This window comes from Megascapheus bottae, chromosome 3 (genome assembly GCF_031878675.1).
Source record: "Megascapheus bottae isolate mThoBot1 chromosome 3, mThoBot2.hap1, whole genome shotgun sequence".
Taxonomy (NCBI): domain Eukaryota; kingdom Metazoa; phylum Chordata; class Mammalia; order Rodentia; family Geomyidae; genus Megascapheus; species Megascapheus bottae.
This window is the reverse complement of record NC_143511.1, coordinates 38,163,654-38,184,699: the sequence shown is the minus strand read 5'-3', so window position 1 is coordinate 38,184,699 and position 21,046 is coordinate 38,163,654. Positions and strand designations below refer to the sequence as shown.

The window sequence follows — 21,046 nt, the reverse complement described above, 5'->3', positions numbered from 1 at the left end:
AACAATATTTGGCAATTAAAATGGAAACTCCTCTTTGGGCCACTGTGTCATAACAGTGATAATTGTAGCAGATTTTGAAGGCACAAGTGGTCAGTTTCAATCAAAGTGTATGGTACTCTTTCTAATTTGTGCTACTAGCATATTGTAGGACTTTTTTTTTCTTCTGTTGTGATTCATAGCCTAATGATCTTTGGTTTTTTTCTTTGCATCCTTCCTTTCTATTCCCAAGGTTTGCCTCATTCCGAAATCAGCACATGGAACCAACCCTGCCAGTGCACATATGGCGGGCATGCAGATTCAGCCGGTGGAGGTGGATAAATACGGGAATATTGACACAGCGCACCTCAACGCCATGGTATCAGCAGCCCCTTCCCCACAGATAGAAAAGGCCTGGGGCAGGGAGATCCATGCGGCAGGCCTGACATTTCTTCTTTTGTGTTCTAATGGAAGGACTTCAGTTCCTCTATGGAGTGGGTGTGGAATTAGGAAGCCTAACAAACTCTAAAGAAGGAAATATTTAAAGCCATGGTCATATTTTTGGTCCCCAGTAAAACTGATCGTGTCTGCTTTACTTCTCCCTCCGTCCACTGGAATAACATCTTTTAAACTGAAATCCTCGCTCCCTAATTCATGTCTCAAAATCACTGGATGAATTATGCAGGTGATAGTAAGAGTACGCTCCTCGCAGGGCCTGCCTACCTCTTTCTGCCCAACCTGCCCTTGATCCCCAACTTCCGCCATTAATAATCAAGTTGATCACCATCATTAGACTCCATGTTTGTGTTGGAAATTGAAGTACAAAGGCAGGATTTTTGTTGGTGTTTGCTACTGTTCCAGCCATACTGTGCTGGATTCCAGGCAGCATTCTACCCTGTTTCCTGCAACCAACCCCCACTCGCAACCTCCCAACCTCCAGGAAACTGTTGCTTAGCAACCGTATCTGCTTTCTACCACTGGACTGGAGGCTGCATCTTAAGAAGGAAGGAAATCAGTGGAATAGCAATGTGATTTTGTCAGGGTTATTAGGCATGAAGACTGGGAGCGTCACATAACTGCCTTCAAAGAAAAGGGAAATACTGCTCATCTCTTCCTCTACCCCCTGGTCTTTCCATCACCAGACAAACTTTTTTTCCAACAAATATTCTGGGCTGGCAGTTGTAATTATTAAATATCTGATATAGAATATGACTTTCTCACCCATTGCCACATTACTCTTCTGATTTGCTAGGTAGAAAAGAATCCTTAAAAGGAACAATAAAACTGAAGTGAACGTTTTACATACACTTGCCTTAGGGATATTAAAGAAATCACAATAATAATCCTTTCTTCCTTTCTCCCTCCCTTCCTTTGTTTCTTCGTTTCTTCCTTCCCCTACCTTCTCCCTCCCTTCCCCTCCCCTCCCCTTCTCTTCCCTTCCCTCCTTCTTGACAATGAGTATATTTTAATGAATCCAGATTACTGCTTTCAGTAACATTTCTTGTAGAAATTTCAATTTCTACAGAATTAAAAGGGGTTAGGAATGGGCATGACAAAATTAGTAGAGATTAACTAGGAGAAGAACTAAATGTCTAGAACTAAACATGCCAGCAGTAATTATTAAGAAGATCTATCAAAGGAAAATCACTTTAGAAAGTTGGACCCAGAATATCCAAAAATATTCTATGGAGTCTTTTTGATCCTAACTATAGAGTCCAATCCTTAAAAGATCTGGTTATTTCTTTGGCACAATTTATGAGGGAGAAATGGTTTCGGATCTTTTTATTGCTATCTTTGTACTTTGAGGCAGTGCCAAGAATGCAAAGGCTAAGACTTCATCTTTCTTAATGCTCTAAAAAGCCAGAGTTTGGCCTAGAAATAAATATTTCTTCTTTCATGTCACCCTCCTCCCTGCAGGTGGATAAACACAAGGAAAACCTGGCAGCCATCATGGTGACATACCCGTCCACCAATGGAGTATTTGAAGAGAACATTGGAGACGTGTGCTCCCTCATCCACCAACACGGAGGGCAGGTTTACCTTGATGGGGCGAATATGAATGCGCAGGTGTGGATCGTGAGAGGGGCTCCCTTGCTTCCACAGAGAAAAATAGACACTTAAAAATAGGAAAACCAAGCCGGGCATGGTGGCTCACGCCTGTAATCCTTGCTACTCAGGAGGCTGAAATCTGAGGACCGTGATTCAAAGCCAGCCCAGGCACTAAAGTCTATGAGACTCTTTTTTCCAATGAACCACCAGAAAACTGGAAGTGGCACTGTGGCTCAAGGGGTAGGGTTGTAGACTTGAGCTGAAAAGCTCAGGGACAGCACCCAGGTCCAGAGTTCAAGACCCACAACTGACCCCCCCAAAATATTTAAAATCAAGGGCTGAGAGTTTGGCCTAGTGGTAGAGTGCTTACCTAGCATGCACGAAGGCACGGGTTCAATTCCTCCGTACCACATACATAAAAAAAAGCTGGGAATAGTGCTGTGGCTTAAGTAAGTGGTGGAGCTCTAGCCTTGAGAAAGCCCAAGGACAGTGCTCAGGCCCTGAGTTCAAGCCCCAGGACTGGCAAAAAAGAAAAAATTAAAATCATAAGGCTCTAAGTTCAATCTCTGGTATCATAGACAAAACAAAACAAAATTCCCCTCTGAATTCTCCAGAGCTGTTGAAGTATGATGGTGAATTCATAGCTAAGCAGAACTGAAGCTAACCTTTTCTTTACTTTGATCCCCAAGACTTGGGGATCAAAGCCAAGGATATTGCACATGCTGGTCAAATGCTCTGCCATAGGATATTGCATGTCCACTCCAAAGTTGACTTTCTTACTGCTAACTATTACATGCCCTAATTTCACTGGAATATGTATCTCAGGAGGCAAGAGAAGTTTTGGCTTCTGGTGGATCACTTTTGACCTCAGATAATCCACTTTACTGGCTTCAGCTCTATCTGCTTTAAAACAAGTGTCAGGGGAATATGCCTCATTACTTAGGCAGGAGGGGTGCTACAGAGGCCCTGTGTAATGTGAATCTCCTAGGAAATGCTGGGAGCCATTGGAAGAAAGGATCTCACTTGGCACAGCTGGCTTACACCTGTAATCCTAGCTACTCAGGAAGCTGAGATCTGAGGATCCCTGTTCCAATTTAGTCTCCCCATGAGACTCTTGTCTCCAATTAACCACTCAGAAACCAGAAGTGGCAGTGGTTCAAAGTTGTAGAGCACTAGCTTGGAGCAAAAGAGCTGAGCAATAGCTCCCAGACCTGAATCGGAGCCCTATGAGTGAAAGGGGGATAGGGAGAGAAAGAAACTAACTCACTTTTCTTGAGAATTTTCTCAGCTTCTTGGTGGCTTCTTTCTGTCTGTCACATTTTTTTTTTTTTTTGGTGACATTGGGTTTGAACTCAGGACTTCATTTTTGTGAGGCAGGAGCTAGATCTGAGTCGCAGTCCTGTTCTTGACTTTTTTTTTCTTTTTTTTTTTTGGCTTACGTTATTTTTCAGAGGTTCTTGCCTATTTTTATACAGGCCAGTATGAGACCTCAAGCTTCCTACCTGTGGCCTCTTGCTTAGATGAGAGTCACAGAGCTTTGTCATGCCTGGCTGAGCAGGGGATTTGGGGGGTTTTTGTTGTTTTTGTTTTGTTTTGCCTATCCTGGCCACTATACTTTACTTTTTTTCATTTCCTTCCCCCCTCTCCCCATTTATGTTGCTTTCCTTCTCTCCTTACTTCTCTCCCTCCTTCCCTATCTCCTTTTCCTTTTTTCCCTCTCTTCTTTCTTCTCCCCCTGCCCCCCATTTCAGATTCTTTTTTCCCTTGTTCTCATCTGGTTCCTTTCATAACTGTACACCAGGATTTGTTTTCAGTAGTATAAAACTAACTTATCTTGGTCCCCAATAAAATTAGTCTTAATGTGGGGTTGGGGATTTAGCTCAGTGGAAGAGCCCTTGCCTGACCAGTGCAAGGCCCTGAGTTCGGTCCTCAGCTCTGGGGGGATGGGGGAGGAAGAAGCTATAAAAGACCAAAAAAATAAGGCAACTGCAAAGTTAGTCTTGATGCTAAAGCAGCAAAAACTGACTGGTGATCACAACTGTTATCTGGATAAATCCCCGAGCACACTGCAGCACTCATTTCTCCCTCTCAGCTCCTTATTCTCCATGCTCTTCCATGAAGGTGCCTAGCACCCATTCTGTGATGTACACAGTACCCAGGTGTGCAGGGAAAGGCAGAACTGCTGGGGTCAGCATTTCAATAGCATTGTGGCACTGCCCCTTCATGAGTTAGTGAGGCTTCCTCTCTACCCTCTTGGGGTGGAGTAGGTTTTATTCGAATCTGTATTTTAAAAAATGAATGGTGCTAAAATGATTAGTTGCAATTTCTGTAGAAACCCTACTCACAGTACCTAAATGAGATACCAGGTTTTGTTCTAGAACTAGCTGGAATGGAGGCTGTTGCAATCACCATGCATGCAATCCTCCTTGCCCCCCTTTAGGGGGAGCAGCAGCAAATAGCCTTAACCTTCCATCCACAAGGTCCTGCCTAGCTTTTAAATGCAAACGTTTTTTGCTTTCCTTTTGGGTAGGTGGGAATCTGTCGTCCTGGAGACTTCGGGTCTGATGTTTCACACTTAAATCTTCACAAGACCTTTTGTATCCCCCACGGAGGAGGTGGCCCTGGCATGGGACCCATTGGAGTGTGAGTTCTGGGTTGTTGGTTTCAGGGTGTCTTTGGAACAAAGTAGGCCTATACTCGTTCTTCTAGCAAGGTGTTCAAGTGCAAAGGATATAGTTCCTCACTCAACACTTAACAGAGGACTTGAGGATTAGGGATCCAAGTTGCATATTGGTACTGGGAAGCATGTTTCAGACTTTAATCTAGATGTTGAAGCTTCTAATTATCTCTTAAAAAAAAAAAAAATCAGGGGGCCAGGAGTTTGGCCTAGTGGTAGAGTGCTTGCCTAGCATGCACGAAGATCCTCGGTACCACATACATAGAAAAAGGCAGAAATGGTGCTGTGGCTCAAGTGGTAGAGCTCTAGTTTTGAGAAAGCCCAAGGATAGTGCTCAGTCCCTGAGTTCAAGCCCCAGGACGTAGGCTAATAGTTGAGAGTGAATTGGTATTGAGCAGAAAAACCTGTAAGATTCCTATCTCCAGTTAACTACCAGAAAAAGCTGGAAGTGGAGCTGTGCCACAAGTCATAGAGTGCTAGCCTTGAGCACAAAAAACCCAGGGAACGTGTCCAGGCCCTGAGCTCAAGCCTCAGTAGTGGCACCAAAACAACAACAACAAAAGCAAAACAACAACAAACCCAGAAGGAAATAGTGCTTCCTGAAAGGGCCTAGAATTTGTGCTTGTTACGACTTGGGCTTGGTACATTTTCTGAATTCACACTTGCAAAATTCCAGGAAGAAGCATCTCGTTCCTTTTCTGCCCAGTCACCCCATTGTCTCAATGAAGTTGGACGAGACTACGTGGCCTGTTGGGACTGTCAGTGCAGCCCCGTGGGGCTCCAGTTCCATCTTGCCTATTTCATGGGCCTACATTAAGGTGAGTCCCAAGAACCTGTTTGGCTGGACATGGGTTAAAAAAAAAATAGAATCCGTTGAGATTGCTGATGAAAGACGGAAGAAACCTTCCCAAAGAGATGAGCTAAGATCCTTTCATCTCTTACTTATTGTGCTATTTCCCTTGGGGTCTCATGCTGGGTTTAACATTGGAGAAACTGGTGCATTTTTCCAGTCACACTTAAGCCCCATGAGTCATGTGGGTACTCCAGCCACACCATTTGGTTTCCTGTAGGATTTAGCTCCTTGCTATGGGAAGGAGTGCACATATTAATTATGGCACGTCATTGGGATCCTAGTATAAATTTTAGGACTATATTGGACTTTATGTTTCTTGGAAATCTGGAGGATAATATGAAGAGCAGCAGAAATTTGCTTCAAAAGCTCTTTGGCCTGGCCAGGCACTGATATCTCATGCCTGTCATCCTAGCTACTCAGGAGGCTGAGTGAGATCTGAGGATCGTGGTTCAAAGCCAGCCCTAACAGAAAAGTCCATGAGACTGTTTATCTCCAATTAACCACCAGAAACCTGGAAGTGGAGCTATGGCTCTTCTGGAGATGAATCTTATAGACTTTCTTTTCAGGGCTGGCCTCAAAGGACAATCCTCAGATCTTAGTCTTCTACCTAAGATTACAGGTGTGAGCCACTGGTTTGCCCAGCTTACCTTTAACCTTTTTAAAAAAATTTTTGGTGGGTCATGGGGCTTGAACTCTGGGCCTGGGCACTGTCCCTGAGCTCTTCAGCTCAAGGCTACAGCTCTACCCTTGAGCCAAGCCCCACTTCCCATTTTCTAGAGATTACTTAGAAATAAGAGCCTCAGGTCCTTTTGTGCCCAGGTTGGCTTTGAACACCAATCATCAGATCTCAGCCTCCTGAGGTAGCTAGGATTATAAGCATGAGCCACCTTGGACTGGCTACCTTTAACCTTTTTAATGAAAAGCTTCTCAACAGCTGAAGCAGCTGTTCCTTACTTCAGACACTGGAACCTGCTGTTTAAAATAATACTCAAGTTGTTTTGCAAATAGAAGTAACAGAGAAAATCAGAATAAAGATCTGTTTCTTTGCAAACAGAATCAAATTGGCATTTCCCTTTGATCCATGGATTCTGTAAATCTGGTTTATTTATGTGAATATATGTGGATTGGAGATGTTTTCCCACATATAGAAAATGAATGCCCCAAGCCTGGTTTGGCCATATGCCTAGAAAAACAGACCGAGATTCAGTTTTAAAAATTCAGAAAATCAAGTAATATTTAAGCTAGCTCTTCAACCTTGGGCCTTCTTTTATTTCAGGCCATTGTTAGTTGTTCACCAGAATCCAGTTAATATGATACTCTTCCCTCCTTGCCTCAGTTCATCCTGGACATTCCCACAGGACTGGTAGACTTCCGCTGAGGGCCCTCAGCCTCTTTCAGTTTCTTAGCCCCTTTGCTGCTTGTTTTCCCTGGCATGTGCTTGGCCCCACTCCACAGTTTAAGAAAAATATACCTCAGTGTGTGGAGTTGGGCTTGGATTCTTGTCAGTGCTTTGAGAAAGGTTTGGTGACTGATGGCTGTGTTGAGAGGCTGCCCGCATCCTGTCCTCCCTAGAGAAGGTTGCCATCACAGACTGCCGTGTCTGCATTGGCTCCTCCCTGTAGCGTTGTGGTTTTTTTGCACCTCGGCTTTTGTTATTGCACTTGCTTGCAGTACATTCTCCTTCCTTTGGCCTATCCAAATTCGGCCCTTTTCCGTTTTCCAGTCAAGTTCGGTAGGAATCCTTTCTTGACTAGCCTCTGAGGGAAACACATGCCCTCTCCTTACTATGGACTTTGGTGCTACTGTTGTCTTATTTGGTGTTTAACTTATTTATACGTTTAGTATATTTTGAACTGCAATCCTTTATGAGCTCCCTTGGCAATGAAAGTCAACATAATCTTCATTTTAAACTCCTTTCTAGTGATGTTTACCCCGGATCATTGCAGAAACCAGAAAAAGATAATATTGAATCTGGCAGTTAAATATAAACAGCCTCCACTGGTGGACAATAGGAATCAAGCCATACAAAATCAATTTGCTGGAAATTTTGACTGAGATCTCCTAGGATTCCTAGCATTGGCCAAGATATCTCAAATTCACAGCAAACAAACCTCTGATAATAGCAGTTAATTTTCCCCTGTTGTACGCATTGGTACTATGGTGTGTGTGTGTGTGTGTGTGTGTGTGTGTGTGTGTGTGTGTGTGTGTGTGTGTGTGTGTGTGTGTGTGTGTGTGTGTGTCTGTATACTAGTCCTAGGCTTGAACTTTGAACTGAGCCTGGGCGCTGTCCTTGAGCTTCTTTGCTCAAAGCTGGCCCTCTATCACTTGAGCTCCTCTTCTAGCTTTTTAGTGGTTAATTGAAGTCTCACAGACTTCACTACCTGGACTAGCTTCAAACCATGATCCTCCCATCTTAGCCTCCTGAGTGGCTAGGATTACAGGCATGAGCCACGAGCACCCATCTTATGGTTTCATAAAAATATAAAATTAGAGGCCGGGAGTTTGGCCTACTGGTAGAGTGCTTGCCTAGCATGAACGAAGACCCGGGGTTCAATTCTTCAGTGTATACATAGAAAAAAGCTGGAAATGGTGCTGAGGCTCAAATGGTAGAGCTCTAGCCTTGAGAAAGTCCAGGGACAGTGCTCAGGCCCTGAACTCAAGCCTAGAACTGGCAAAAAATAAATAAATAAGTATTGATATTAATATATATAATTAAAGTTTATTGGAGAAAACCTAAAATTATTTTGGGCCTGGAAAAACTGCCAAGTGTTTCTAGGGGAATTGTCCATTCATCTTTAATCCACAGTTATAGGAGGCTGATGCCACTTTTTTTTTTTTGGTGGGATTTATCTAGGGCATCTTGTTGCTATCTTGACCATGGGCTCACCTGTTCAATGATTAATCGTTCCTTTTCTTTGTTGCAGATGATGGGAGGCAAAGGCCTTAAACAGGCCACGGAAATGGCTATATTAAATGCCAACTACATGGCCAAGCGATTAGAAAACCACTATAGAGTCCTTTTTAGGGGTGCAAGAGGCAAGTATTAACTCATTTCCCCCCTTACTCAAAGTAAGTTTGACCTGTGTGTGGTTTTGTGAAAAGGGAGGGAGACTTCTATTTCTAAATTCACACCAGAGCAGAGTGTAGTGTTCTTGAACACTTCAAGGTGTATGTGAGGCTTTCTTAAGCACTTAGTCTGCCCTGCCTATTTCAACAAGTAACTCATACCACTGAGAGATGAACACAGAAATACTATGACCTACAAAGTGCTACAAAGATGTCCCAAGACTGCAGAGTAGAATAGAGGAACAAGCCTTCTGGAAGCATCTATTTGAAATGAATTTGGAAGGGAAATATGCAGGCCAGATCCTCAGTAGACAGACACAATAGTAAACCAGAACAAAGGGACTTGCTGAATGGCCTGAGTATTGGGTTTAAAGTAGGGTAAGAGGAGAAGAAACCAGTGAAAGAGGGTAAGGGTAGAAAGGTGGCTTGAAACTCAAAGCTATTGACTTTGTTCTTGTTCCAGATCACAGTGACTATAGTGGGGGCATGACATGACTCATTAAAAGATGGAAAAATCGTTAAGAGAATGGTACATGGGCAAGTACTTCTAAGTAGAACCAGTTGGATGTAGTTAATTAGCTCAGTGTGAAGAGGAATTTCAGGCAGGGTTTTTTTGTTGTTGTTTGTTTTGTTTTTGTTTTAAATAGATTTTTGGCTAGAGCCACAGAACCCAGTGTGAAGTCTCAAGGATATAGTTTTGAAAAATGAGCATAAAACACCTCCACAGGTCTAGCAGGTGAAACATTAAGGAGATACCCTGGCCAGGTGGCTGACTAGACCAGAGGCAGCCACATTACATACAGTTCCCTTCCAGAAAACCTGCCTTTGTTCTGGCTCCACCTCCTCTCTCAAGCTTCCTTTCCTGATGGAGAATGCAGCTGCCTGCTCTTAGCTCCCTGCCCAGAAGGGTTAGATTTTCTTCCCCAGGGGGTTGTCTGTTCCTCCCCACCAGATCTCATCCTCCAGAAGGGCCAGCTTCATTTCCCAGTGCCCACACCTGGCCTCCCCCATGCAGTCAGCAAGTATGTTGCAGGCTGTAAAAAGCATGAGGCTGACTTTAATTTTATTTTATACTATTCAGGTTATGTATTTAGATTTTATCTGGCTTTATTGAGGTATGATTGGCATATCTGCTTTTGTGACATGGTTTTTTTCTTTTTTTGTACTAGTCCTGGGCTATGTCTCTGAGCTTCTTTGGCTCAGGAATAACGCTTTACCACTTGAGCCCCAGTGCCACTTCTGGCCTCTTCTGAGTAATTCCTTAGAGATGAGAGTCCTGCCTGGGCTGGCTTTGAACCATGATCCTCAGATTTTTTGATCAGTCATGGGCCTTGAACTCTGGGCCTAGGCGTTGTCCCGAACTCTTCAGCTCAAGGATACTACCCTACCCCTTGAGCCACCAGCACCACTTCCGGTTTGGGGGTGGTTAATTGGACATAAGTGTCAGGGCTGGCTTTGAACTGTGATCCTCATATCTTGGCCTCCTGAGTAGCTAGGATTACAAGCGTGAGCTACCATGCCCTTATTTTTTTTAATAAAAAAACTAAATAAACTATCTTTTAAGTAGTCATATTAAGGGCTTCAACTCAACCAGTCAGATTATGAGTACAGTTCATCTAGATGATAGGAAGTTTAAAGAGAATCTTTTTCTCGAACCCTGAGGAAGCCTTTGGATGAAAGTAGTTTGGGCAGAATAGTGATGCAGATGACAAACAGAAGTGGAAAGGGGTTTAACAGACAATGTAGGAAGGAGAAAAGAGAGCTTTATGATTTGGGGAAGTTTTGTCAAGCTGTATGAACAGAATATCCTTGGGTGTTCTTTTCACTTGTGACAAAATGAATGGAAGCTAACGGGCAAGGGCTTTGAGGGAGAAGAGCAGAGCTTCTACAGAAAGGGAACAGAATCAGGCAGACCTGGGGAACAGAAATAGAAGAGAGATCAGTCACTAGCTGGCCCAGACCTTTGGCAGCAGCAGTGCGTTCCTGGTGGGGGGGGTGCTTCCCCAGCGCATGGGCAGTGTGCAGCTACAGCTGTGATCTATAATTTAAAGGCTGGTCTGACCTTATACGTATAATAAATCCGAAGAGGTGGTTCTAGAGTTCAAAATAGAGAAGAACTAATCCGGAGCTCCGATTAGGAATACTCCTCAGGACAATATGTCTCTTAAGCAACACAATAAACTGCTTCTGAAGCAGGTAATAAAGAAGCACTAATTAATTCAAATATAGTGCCAGTGCTGTGAAATCTATCCCATTTGCATAATTACTTTAAAGATTAGCTTAAGTATTTGTGTGGTTATAGAAGTGGTGAATATTGCCTAGCATAGGAAGTTTAGAAAATACAAAAGCACAAAACCATTTGCCTATTGAAAGTACACTATTCAGTGACTTAATGTGACCACAGAGTTGTACAGTGCAGTTTAGATTTTTGTTTGCATTTTGTGCCAGGTTTAGATCTTGAACTTGGGGCCTGCATGTTGTGCTGTCCCTGAGCTCTTTCACTCCAGGCTAGTGTTCTACCACTTGAATCATAGCCCCACCTTTTTTTTTTCTTTGTTGGTAGTTTATTGGTGATAGGGTCTCGTGAACTTTCCTGCCCAGCTGGCATAAAACTGCAATCCTCACATCTCAGCCTCAAGAGTAGCTAGGATGGCAGGCGTGAGCCACCAGCACTCTGCTTTTTAGCTTTTTAAAATAAGAACTAATGTGATCTAAACTGAGTCAGGATGGTGCTAGCACCTCAGGAGAGACAAGACAGGGTCAAGTATGTGCTTGCATTTGCATTGCTGTTTAGGCACAGATTCTCCTTGCCTTAGGGGAATTTGCAGCCCCAAAAGATGGATGAAATTTCCATTTGTTTTGACATTTTACTTAAGAATTAAATAACACATAGTTTTTCTCATCCCAAGCAGAAATAAATTGGTGATTACAGACCTCGTTACTCAATCCCAAAGTTCATAAAACCAAAATTTGTCTTGTGTTGGCCTGGTAAACACATTCATTTCACAATGTGAGACAGTATTTTATGTCCTAAAAACCAAGGACCAGTGTACCTCCTAAAGACCCAAAATAGACATGTTCTGGTAAACACATTGTATTTTAAAATGTCCAGGCAACATCAGAAGACGTATTTACCAGGATGACTATGAGGCAATCATTTTAATGAACTCCAGACTTGCTTTTATGAGCCATTTCTGTGAGAGATGTGAATTCCACTTAAACCTTCAGAAGTTATGGTTTTTAAAGTAAGAAGGGACAGGAGTCAATTATTTATTCTACTAGATTAAGGAAAGAAAGGAATTACTTCACATAACATCCTCTGCCTCTTCCCCACCCCCTAATCCCTTTATCCCTATCCACACTGGCTGTCCCTACCAGACTGGCCTCAACTCATAATCCTTCTGGTTTATCCTCCTGACTTACTAGAATTAATAGCCCAGGTGATACTTTGTTGGTCGTGCTGGGGTTTGAAATCCCATGGCTTCAGGCTTGCCAGATAAGGGCTCTGCCATTTGAGCCATTCTCCCAGCCCTAAGGCTGGGAACATTGTTTTTCTTTTTTTGTCAGTCCTAAAGTTTGAGCACAGGGCCTGGGTACTGACCTTGGTGTCAAATCCTGAGACCTGAGTGTTGTCTCTGAACGTTTTTGCTCAAGGCTAGTACTCTGCCATTTGAGCCACAACTCCATTTCCCGCTTTTTGCTAGGTAATTGTAGCTAAGCCTAGACCGACTTTGACCCAGGATCCTCAGACCTCAGCCCCCTGAATAGCTAGGATTATAGGTGTGAGCCACCATGCCTCACAGGTTTTAAAACCAAAGCAGAACAGAAAACAAAGCCTTCACTACGTCTTATCTTGGGGCGTCTCAGTTCTTGGGAGCAGGAGTGGCTGATTTTGTTAGTACAGAAATATTTAACCTTTTAGTTCCGTGTATGCCTGCCGAGTTTTCCTGTTCCTATAGGAGTTTCCGAGGCTGCCCTTTCATTCCCCTCTTGCTACGGACCCTGCTGTGTCCAGAGGCTAAGTATCTCACCCTGTTGTGAGGGAAACTGAGTGTTGATTCGGTTAGTCATGGTTCCTGGATTACTACTGAAGAGCTAAATTGCTGGTTACCTACTTGGCCTTCACAAAATAATGCCCAATTTCCAGCATTCCTGGGCAGGCTCTTCTTCCTGCCATTGTCATTGAGGGCAGATGCTGGGGGAGGCCTGACATGAAATGATGTCATGGTTTTCTTCTGAAACACTCCACTGGTTATTTCTTCTCCTTTTGAGTCACACTTAAAAATAATTTTATTGTTATTATTAAGGAGTTGTACAGAAGGATTACAATTCCATAATTCAGATGAGTTCAGTTCTTCTTGAATAATGTTACCCCTTCCTTTGCTGTCTCCCATTTCCCTTCTTCTGTTGCTAAGTTCATTTTTTACATAGCGAATACCAAGACTGCATTTGTTCACACTTTTGACTGATTCATCTCCACTATTGTTTGCATGTTTTGTTTTCAAAAAATATGCAAAGTCAAATGTATTCACAGTCTTAGATACTTTACAGACAAAGGCAATCCATGCCTATTTATTCATTGTATAGAAGCAGAGTGGTTCACAGACAGTCCTCAATTCCAAGGCTGTTAGTTGGGCTAAGTGTTTAGCTGTTTGCTGTTAGTTGTCATTGGAACTTGAGAAGTCACTGTTTGCTGAGAGTTAGGAACACAGCTTAAAAAGGATACATTCATGTCTCATGGGTAGGAACTTTCCTTCAAAGGAAACGTCAGTTGGTGGACCACGGAATTTGGGAAGGAATGTTGTTTTGTCATCTAAATGCTGACTTACTGCTTTATTCTCATCAGTTAGTAGCTCGTGCTGAGGGTGTGGCTTCCTGGGCCTAGACAAATTAGAACCAGATGGGCTTACCAGCAATACCATTAAATCTCTCTCTCCCTCTCTGTCTCCCTCCCTCTCCCTCTCTCTCCCTCTTTTTCTCCCTCTTTTTCTCTCTCTTTCTCTCCATCCCCCTCCCCCCTCTCCCTCCCCCCTCCCTTTTGGTACTGGTCCTGGGACTTGAACTCAGGGCCTGAGCACTGAGATTTTTTTTACTCAAGGCCAGTGCTCTACCATCTGAGCCACAGCTCTACTGTCAGCTTTCTGCCTGGTCTGGCTCAGATCTCATATTCTGAAGTAACTAGGATTACAAGAATGAACCACTGGAGCCCAGGTTGACAGTGCTGCCTATTTTTAATCCTTGATCTACAGTTTGGAATCAAAACTTCACAAGCTGCTTTGAAGAAATCAGATAACGTGTCATTCCTGTTCTACTTTTTACAAAGTATCTTCTTCGCAGAAGAAACAGTTATTTGATATTAAGGATAAAGTTGCTAAAGGGTATCAACTGATCTTTATTTCTAGAAATGTTTTCTGTGAAAGAAATAGGAATCCGAGGACCTGTAAACTGTTCCAAGTAGATTTGAAGCTCTCAGAGCAGAAATAAGCTCATCTCCAGACATCTCTGGTGGAATGTGTCACTAATGCTTTCCATCTCCCATTAGTCATTGCCAGGTTAGAGTAGTGAACTCAAATAAGACACACAATATACTAAGATTAAATAAAGTCTTTATTCTTAACTACAGGAGAAATTTACCAAGTGTTTGTAGTCTCTTCATCCTCACAGATGTTCATAAAGAGCTGAATCATTTAGTTGGATAAAACAGTAAGTTGATGCTAATCTTGAGCTAAAACTATTTTCCTGAACAGGGTATGTGGCTCATGAGTTTATTTTGGACATGCGACCCTTCAAAAAGTCTGCAAATATTGAAGCAGTGGATGTGGCCAAGAGACTCCAGGATTATGGTAAGTGGTTGTGACATTCATGCAGCTGTCATTGCTGGCTTTGAAGTACTTCTTCAAAGCACAAACAGAATGTATAGACATCACCGTAAATTGATCCGTGGTATAAATTGAAAGCCTACACTCTAGCAACTTTTAAAATAATAATGAGGGCCGGGAGTTTGGCCTAGTGATAGAGCGCCTGCCTAGCATGCACGAAGACCCAGGTTCAATTCCTCAGTACCACATACAGAGAAAAAAGCCAGAAGTGATGCTGAGGCTCAAGTGGTAGAGCTCTGGCCTTGAGAAAGTCCAAGGACAGTGCTTAGGCCCTGAGCTCAAGCCCAGGATTGGCAATAAAATAAAATAATAATGAAAACTTTCCACACTGCCTACTGGCGTTGCCCTTCTAAAGATATTAAAACATACAGATTACATCCCTCACAGTCTAAGAAGCATATCTTTAATTTTTAAAATCCCAGCAAACAATTGTCATTCATTGCTAGTGTTTCTCCTATCCTGCCTCCTGTAAACAGAGTCCATGAAAAATAAACTGGTGGGAGTGGGAATGAGGTAGAGTGAGTAATCTGTGCAGGTGTGGACGCAAAAGGGCACTGGAATTCTCCAACTCCGGCTATGGTATAGCTGTGGCTCAAAGTGGTAGTGCCCTAGCTTGAGCACAAAAGCTCAGGGACAGCACCCAGGCCTTGAGTTCAAGTCTCAAGATGAACAAATGGGAGGAGGAAGGAAGGAAGGGAGGGAGGGAGGGAGGCAGGCAGGCCTGGAAATGTGGCTTAGTGGTAGAGTGCTTGCTCAGCATGCATGAAGTCCCGGGTTTTATTGCTCAGTTTCATATACACAGAAAAGACCAGAAGTGGCCATGGCTTAAGTGGTAGAGTCGTAACCCTGAGCAAAAGAAGCTCAGAAGTAGTATCCAGGTCCTGAGTCCAAGCCCCAGGACTAGCAAAAGAAAAAAAGATAGATGGGGGAAGCCTTATTGGTATATTACATGTATTCTTAAACATAGCTCTCTCTTTCTCTCCCTCCCTCTGCCTCCCCTGGGGCTTAAACTCAGGGCCTAGGCACTCTCCTTGGGCTTTTGTGCCCAAACCTGGTGCACTCCACTTGAGTCACAGTCCCACTCGTGGCTTTTCTGGTGGTCAATTGGCAATGAGAGTCCCACAGATTTTCCTGTCCTCACTGATTTTGAACCATGATCCTTAGCTCTCAGCCTTGAGTAGCTAGGATTTCAGGTGTCAGCCGCTGGGGTCCAGCTGAGAAAGCACTTCTTGTTGAGGTTAACAACTAGATCCTCAATATTTTGTTGGCAGCTCTGTAACTTGGCAGCAGAAATCTTTCTCTCCTTCCTTCCCTTCTTCTTAGCACTATTATGATATTTGATAGGATTTCCATACTTGTCTAAAGCCCAGAATTATCCTGTTGTGTGAAACATACTAGGCACACAAAAAACGAGGGGGGCGGGTAATGTAGCTTGCTTTAAAAAAAACCTTAGTTATTCATGAATATTTATCCAAATTTAAAAAATGAATGTATGTTGTTTTGAATGGTTATATATTTATTGAAGAGGTGTTCTGTAAAATTTGCTAAGCTCATTCTCCATTGTTGGATTTTGTGTTGTTTCCTATGTTGTTCTTCTATAAGCAGAACAGACACAAATCTCTGTGTGTATGTGTATAGGGGTATTGAATCGTTTCTTTGGTAAATTGTAAGAGGAGAGAGGCCAGAGTGAGTGAGGCAAGTTCTTCTGTCTCCTTCTGCAGGGTTTCATGCTCCCACCATGTCCTGGCCTGTGGCAGGGACTCTCATGATTGAGCCCACCGAGTCGGAGGACAAGGCAGAGCTGGACAGGTTCTGTGACGCAATGATCAGCATTCGGCAGGAGATTGCTGATGTTGAGGAAGGCCGCATGGACGCCAGGGTCAACCCACTGAAGGTGAGCGGGTGCTGGCAGGGGTTGCAAAGCCTCCCTGAGAGTAGAGAATGGCACTGTGCAGTGAGCTACCGCTTCTTCACTCTCACGGGAGGCACGATTGTAATGTGTCTAATCCAAGTTCCAGACATGTTCATTAGGTAGTAGTACTGCACCTCTACTAGAGCATGTTAATTTGGTGACTGGTCAGAGTGCCTGTACTTCTGGTTGGGTTCACATATGAGCTAGAGGGTCACGATCGGAGAATGGAGTGCACACTGGGGCCACAACACCTCACTGGTGGGGATGGACTGCAGGGCACCTTGCTAAATGTGTTCTTCATGGGGAGTGAAACACTAGGGTTTTCCTTCCTTCCTTCCTTCCTTCCTTCCTTCCTTCCTTCCTTCCTTCCTTCCTTCCTTCCTTCCTTTTTCTTTTTTCTTTGTTTTTGCCTGCTCCTGAAGTATGAACTCCTAGCACTGTCTGAGCTCCTTCTTGCTCAAGACTAGTGTTCTACCACTTGAACCATAGCTCTATTTCTGACTCTGTGTGTGTGTGTGTATGACAGTGTGTGTGTGACAGAGAAGGAGAGAGACACACACACACACACAGATTTATTGTAAATAAATCACTTCTGGCTTTTTTGGTGATTTATTGGAGTCTCATACACTTCCCTGCCTGGGCTGGCCTTGAACCATTATCCTCATATTTCAGCCTCCTGAGTAGCTAGGATTGTAGACGTGAGCCACTAGCGCCCAACAATATGCATATCTTTATTGTCTCTTTTCATTATGGATATTGCTGATTTTTCTGGAGTTTAGGCAATTAAAAAAAACATGGCAATAGACATCTCAAAGAACACGATTTGTATAGATAATAGGTCTCAAAGTATGCCAAACTAATGGATATGTTGCTTACTCACGTGTGCATAGTAAATTCTGATGATATTTATCACTGGGGAGGAAGGAAAGCAGACAATGAGTGGTTGAGAAGGGGATGTGTAATCAGCTTGAAGTATCTAATAGTTATCATTTTATTTATTACTCTATTAGTTATTTTAATTTTTTTTTTGCCATTTTAAAAGGCAGAGCACACATAAAATGTCCCATTGGCTTTGTTGCTGGGTAGTGGGTTTACTCCTTGTGTTATTACCAAGAAAAGATTTCTTTAACCTCCTTCCCCCCAAATTTAAGCTTCTGATGGAAGCTCAGTATTTGGGGTATATAGAGGCGGGAAACACATTGATCTGACCCCTTGTCATACATATCTCTATCTCAGATGTCTCCACACTCCTTGACCTGTGTCGCATCCTCCCACTGGGACCGGCCATATTCCAGAGAGGTGGCAGCATTCCCACTTGTAAGTTCTCCGAGGCTGGAAGAATCACTTGTCATGATGTTCACGTGTGGAGGCGTCCGCTCACCCTAGGGGCTCCCCTGTTTTACCTCATTATAGAAACCACACATAGGCCACCTTGAGGAATGGAAGTCATGATCAAAACCAGCATAACACTGGGTGCTGGTGGCTCACGCTTGTAATCCAACCTACTCAAGGAGCTGCAATCTGAGGATCTCAGTTCAAAGCCACCCAGGCAGGAAAGACCTTGAAACTCCTATCTCCAGAAAACCAGAAGTGGTGCTGTGTGTAAGCTCAGGGATAGTGCTCAGGCTGAGTTCAGAAAATGGGGAAAAAGAGCAATTGGCCAGAGCGTCAGCCATGGGCACAGGAACATGGAGGAGGAAAACAGGATAGGAGTCCACACCAGGTGTGTTACAGTGTCTTTTACCACATCCAGCAGGGAGATCAATTCCTAGTTGGAGAAAATTCTCTCTGACGTCTGGGTGGCACAGGGACAGTGTTCAAAGGTTGGATTTTTTGTTGTTGTTTGTTTTTGTTTTTTTGTGGTTTTTTTTGTTTTTTTTTGCCAGTCCTGGGCTTAAACTCAGGGCCTGAGCACTGTCCTTGGATTTTCTCAAGGCTAGAGCTCTACCACTTGAGCCTCAGCACCACTTCCGGCTTTTTTCTGTGTATGTGGTACCAAGGAATCAAACCCAGGTCTTCATGCATGCTACGCAAGCACTTTAACCACTAGGCCAAACTCCCGGCCCCGGATTTTTTTTTTTTTTTGAGCTGGGGGGTCAGTCATAAACTCTGGGCCTAGGCCTGGTCCCTGAGCTTCTCAGCACAAGGCTAGTGCAATACCAATCACTTCTGGTTTTCTGGTGGTTAATTGGAGATAAAAGTATCACGTACTTTGGACTTCCATGCCCTGGTTGGCTTTGAACCGTGATCCTCCGATCTTAAGGCATGAGCCATCGAAGCCTGGTTGTTATTTGACTGTGTGGCTTTTAGTAACTGTCAGGCTCATGGTGTCTGGGGCTGTGGGACTATCACTGTAACTAACCTCCGTGTCCCCAAGACAAGCACAGCATTGCACAGAGTTTACATCCTTTATCTTTTCCAGCCCTTTGTGAAACCAGAGAACAAGTTCTGGCCCACCATTGCTCGGATTGATGACATATATGGAGATCAGCACCTGGTTTGTACCTGCCCACCCATGGAAGTTTATGAATCCCCATTTTCCGAACAGAAAAGGGCTTCTTCTTAGTCCTCCCTCACCTCCCTCTCTTGCCTCACCTCCGCTCTTCCTCCCTCACCTCCGCTCACCAAGTTCAGAGACTGATTTGATTCCTTCCCCTGGAGCATTTGCTAAGCAAGCCTCACGTCGGGGTTTTACACTCTGTATATTATTGTAATCTCTGCTGAGGTAACTGTGAATACAGGCAGCCTCGGTGAGTGGCGGCGGACTGTCTTCATACTTCGTCCACAGGTACCAGCTGGTGGTCAAGTGGTCTTGATTGGGAGCCATTTCATTGTTTGCGTAGGAAATTAAGGGTGTGCTGGAAATCTTAACTTTCAATGTGAGAAGCCTTACTAGAGGTTCAACAGACATCTTTTTGTTCCAAATAAGTCCATGTGGACTGTGCCATCTGCAGGAATTCCCAGGGCAAATGTTTACATTTTGTACACATTGATGAACTCTCATTCCTGACTAATTTGCCTAATCTATAGTAGCATTTTGGAGTGTTTTCCTCTTTCTTTGTAGGTGGGTTGTTTTGTTTTGTTTTTTACCTGCATGTGTTAGTGTTCTAATAAAAAAAATCAATTTGAAGATGGCTCCCCACTTTTATAATTTTGGTTTCTTTTTTGTTTTTGTGTTTGTTTCTTGCTGAATCTCAGGGCCTACCCACTGTCCTTGAGCTTTCTCAGGGCTAGTGTTCTACCACTTGAGGCACAGCACCATTTCTGGCTTTTTCTGTGTGTGTGGTACTAAGGAATGGAACCCAGGGCTTTGTGCATGCTGGGCAAACACCATGAGAGTCTTATCTCCACTTGAGCTGAAGAGTTCAGGGTCAGCACTCAAGCCAAGAGTTAAAAAAAAAAAAAGGCAGTGTGAGATTTTTTTACATAGATGAGCTACTAGAGAAGCCTATAAACAACTTTTCTACCAGAAACAGCCAGTGCTCATTCTTAATCTGGTATTGAACATCCTTTCTGACACTGGTTACCTTGTTTCTTGAGTAGTATATTAGTTCAGCAGTCCTCGGCTGTGTGCTAGTGATTTAGACAAAAGGCCTGAGTGCTTTATTGGATTCTCTGCAAGCAAGTCACCTATTTTCTCCCACCCAGCAGTAGGAAAGCAATGGGATCCTTTCTAGAATGATTATGCTATTGAGTACAGCTGGAGTATTATTCTAACTGTTTAGAATGTCTCCTCTGGCCCTCACCATCACATCCCGCTGACGATCAAGGTTCAAAGCCAGCCTGAGCACAAAAGGACCTGACACTCTTCTCGCTAGAAAACTGGAAGTGGGGCTTAGCTCAAAGGTAGGGCGGTAGCTTTGAGCTGAAGAGCTCAGGGAGAGTGCCCAGGCCCAGAGTTCAAGCCCCATGATCCACAAAAAAAAAAAAAAAGAGGGAGAGATGCCACAACCACACGTCTACACATCTGGTGAGAACGAGAGCTGGAACTGGAACATTGGCTGACCAGCTCCAGTGCCTGTCAGCCCAAACAGGATACATGTTGCCATGGTAACTGTAAACCTGGAGCCTGGGACCTTCCTGAGCAGGAAATCTTTCTCTCAGTACAGACTTGCCATCAGGGAACAGAGTGAGTGGAAGTACTCATATATGAAAAGACATAATGGAAGCAAACACCAGTTCTTGCAAATTGACTCATCAAAGTCGCTCCCATGGCTGGTTATCCATCAGAGAGCACACAGGTAACTGAAAATGGAGTGAGTTCCTTCTCCTTCATTATTAAATCAGTCATACATTCCCCTCTGGGCCTTGTTTTACTGGAAATCCTCTACTTGCAGCCCTCTTCCGGGTCACCGTGGCTTTGACGCTCATTTGTTCATCATAGAAAGGGCTTCCAAGCCATCTGTGCTGGCTCACACCTGTCATCCTAGCTACTCAGGAGGCTGGGATGTGAGGATCGTGGTTCAAAGCCAGCCTAGGTACTAAAGACTGGGAGACTTTTATCTTGTTAACCTCTAGAAAGCCAGACGTGGTGCTGTGGCTCCAGGGTTAGGGCAGTAGCCTTGAGCTGAGGGACAGCACCCAGGCCCAGAGTTCAAGCCTCACTATCCACACACACACACACAAAAATACCT

The 21,046-nt window shown here is 43.8% G+C and overlaps 1 protein-coding gene across 1 annotated transcript in view; it reads left to right on the top strand.

Moving 5' to 3' along the window:
- Positions 1-19,455, top strand: part of Gldc (glycine decarboxylase) — an 85,535-nt gene extending 66,080 nt beyond the window's left edge. Inside the window, exons 17-25 of the mRNA XM_090329956.1 lie at positions 230-355; positions 1,894-2,043; positions 4,556-4,668; positions 5,379-5,520; positions 8,480-8,591; positions 14,369-14,464; positions 16,222-16,394; positions 17,649-17,729; positions 18,835-19,455. Of these exons, the coding sequence (XP_090186082.1) occupies positions 230-355; positions 1,894-2,043; positions 4,556-4,668; positions 5,379-5,520; positions 8,480-8,591; positions 14,369-14,464; positions 16,222-16,394; positions 17,649-17,729; positions 18,835-18,978 (1,137 nt within the window). The 3' untranslated portion in view covers positions 18,979-19,455. The remainder of the gene's footprint in view (positions 1-229; positions 356-1,893; positions 2,044-4,555; positions 4,669-5,378; positions 5,521-8,479; positions 8,592-14,368; positions 14,465-16,221; positions 16,395-17,648; positions 17,730-18,834) is intronic.
- The last annotated feature ends 1,591 nt before the right edge of the window (positions 19,456-21,046 follow it).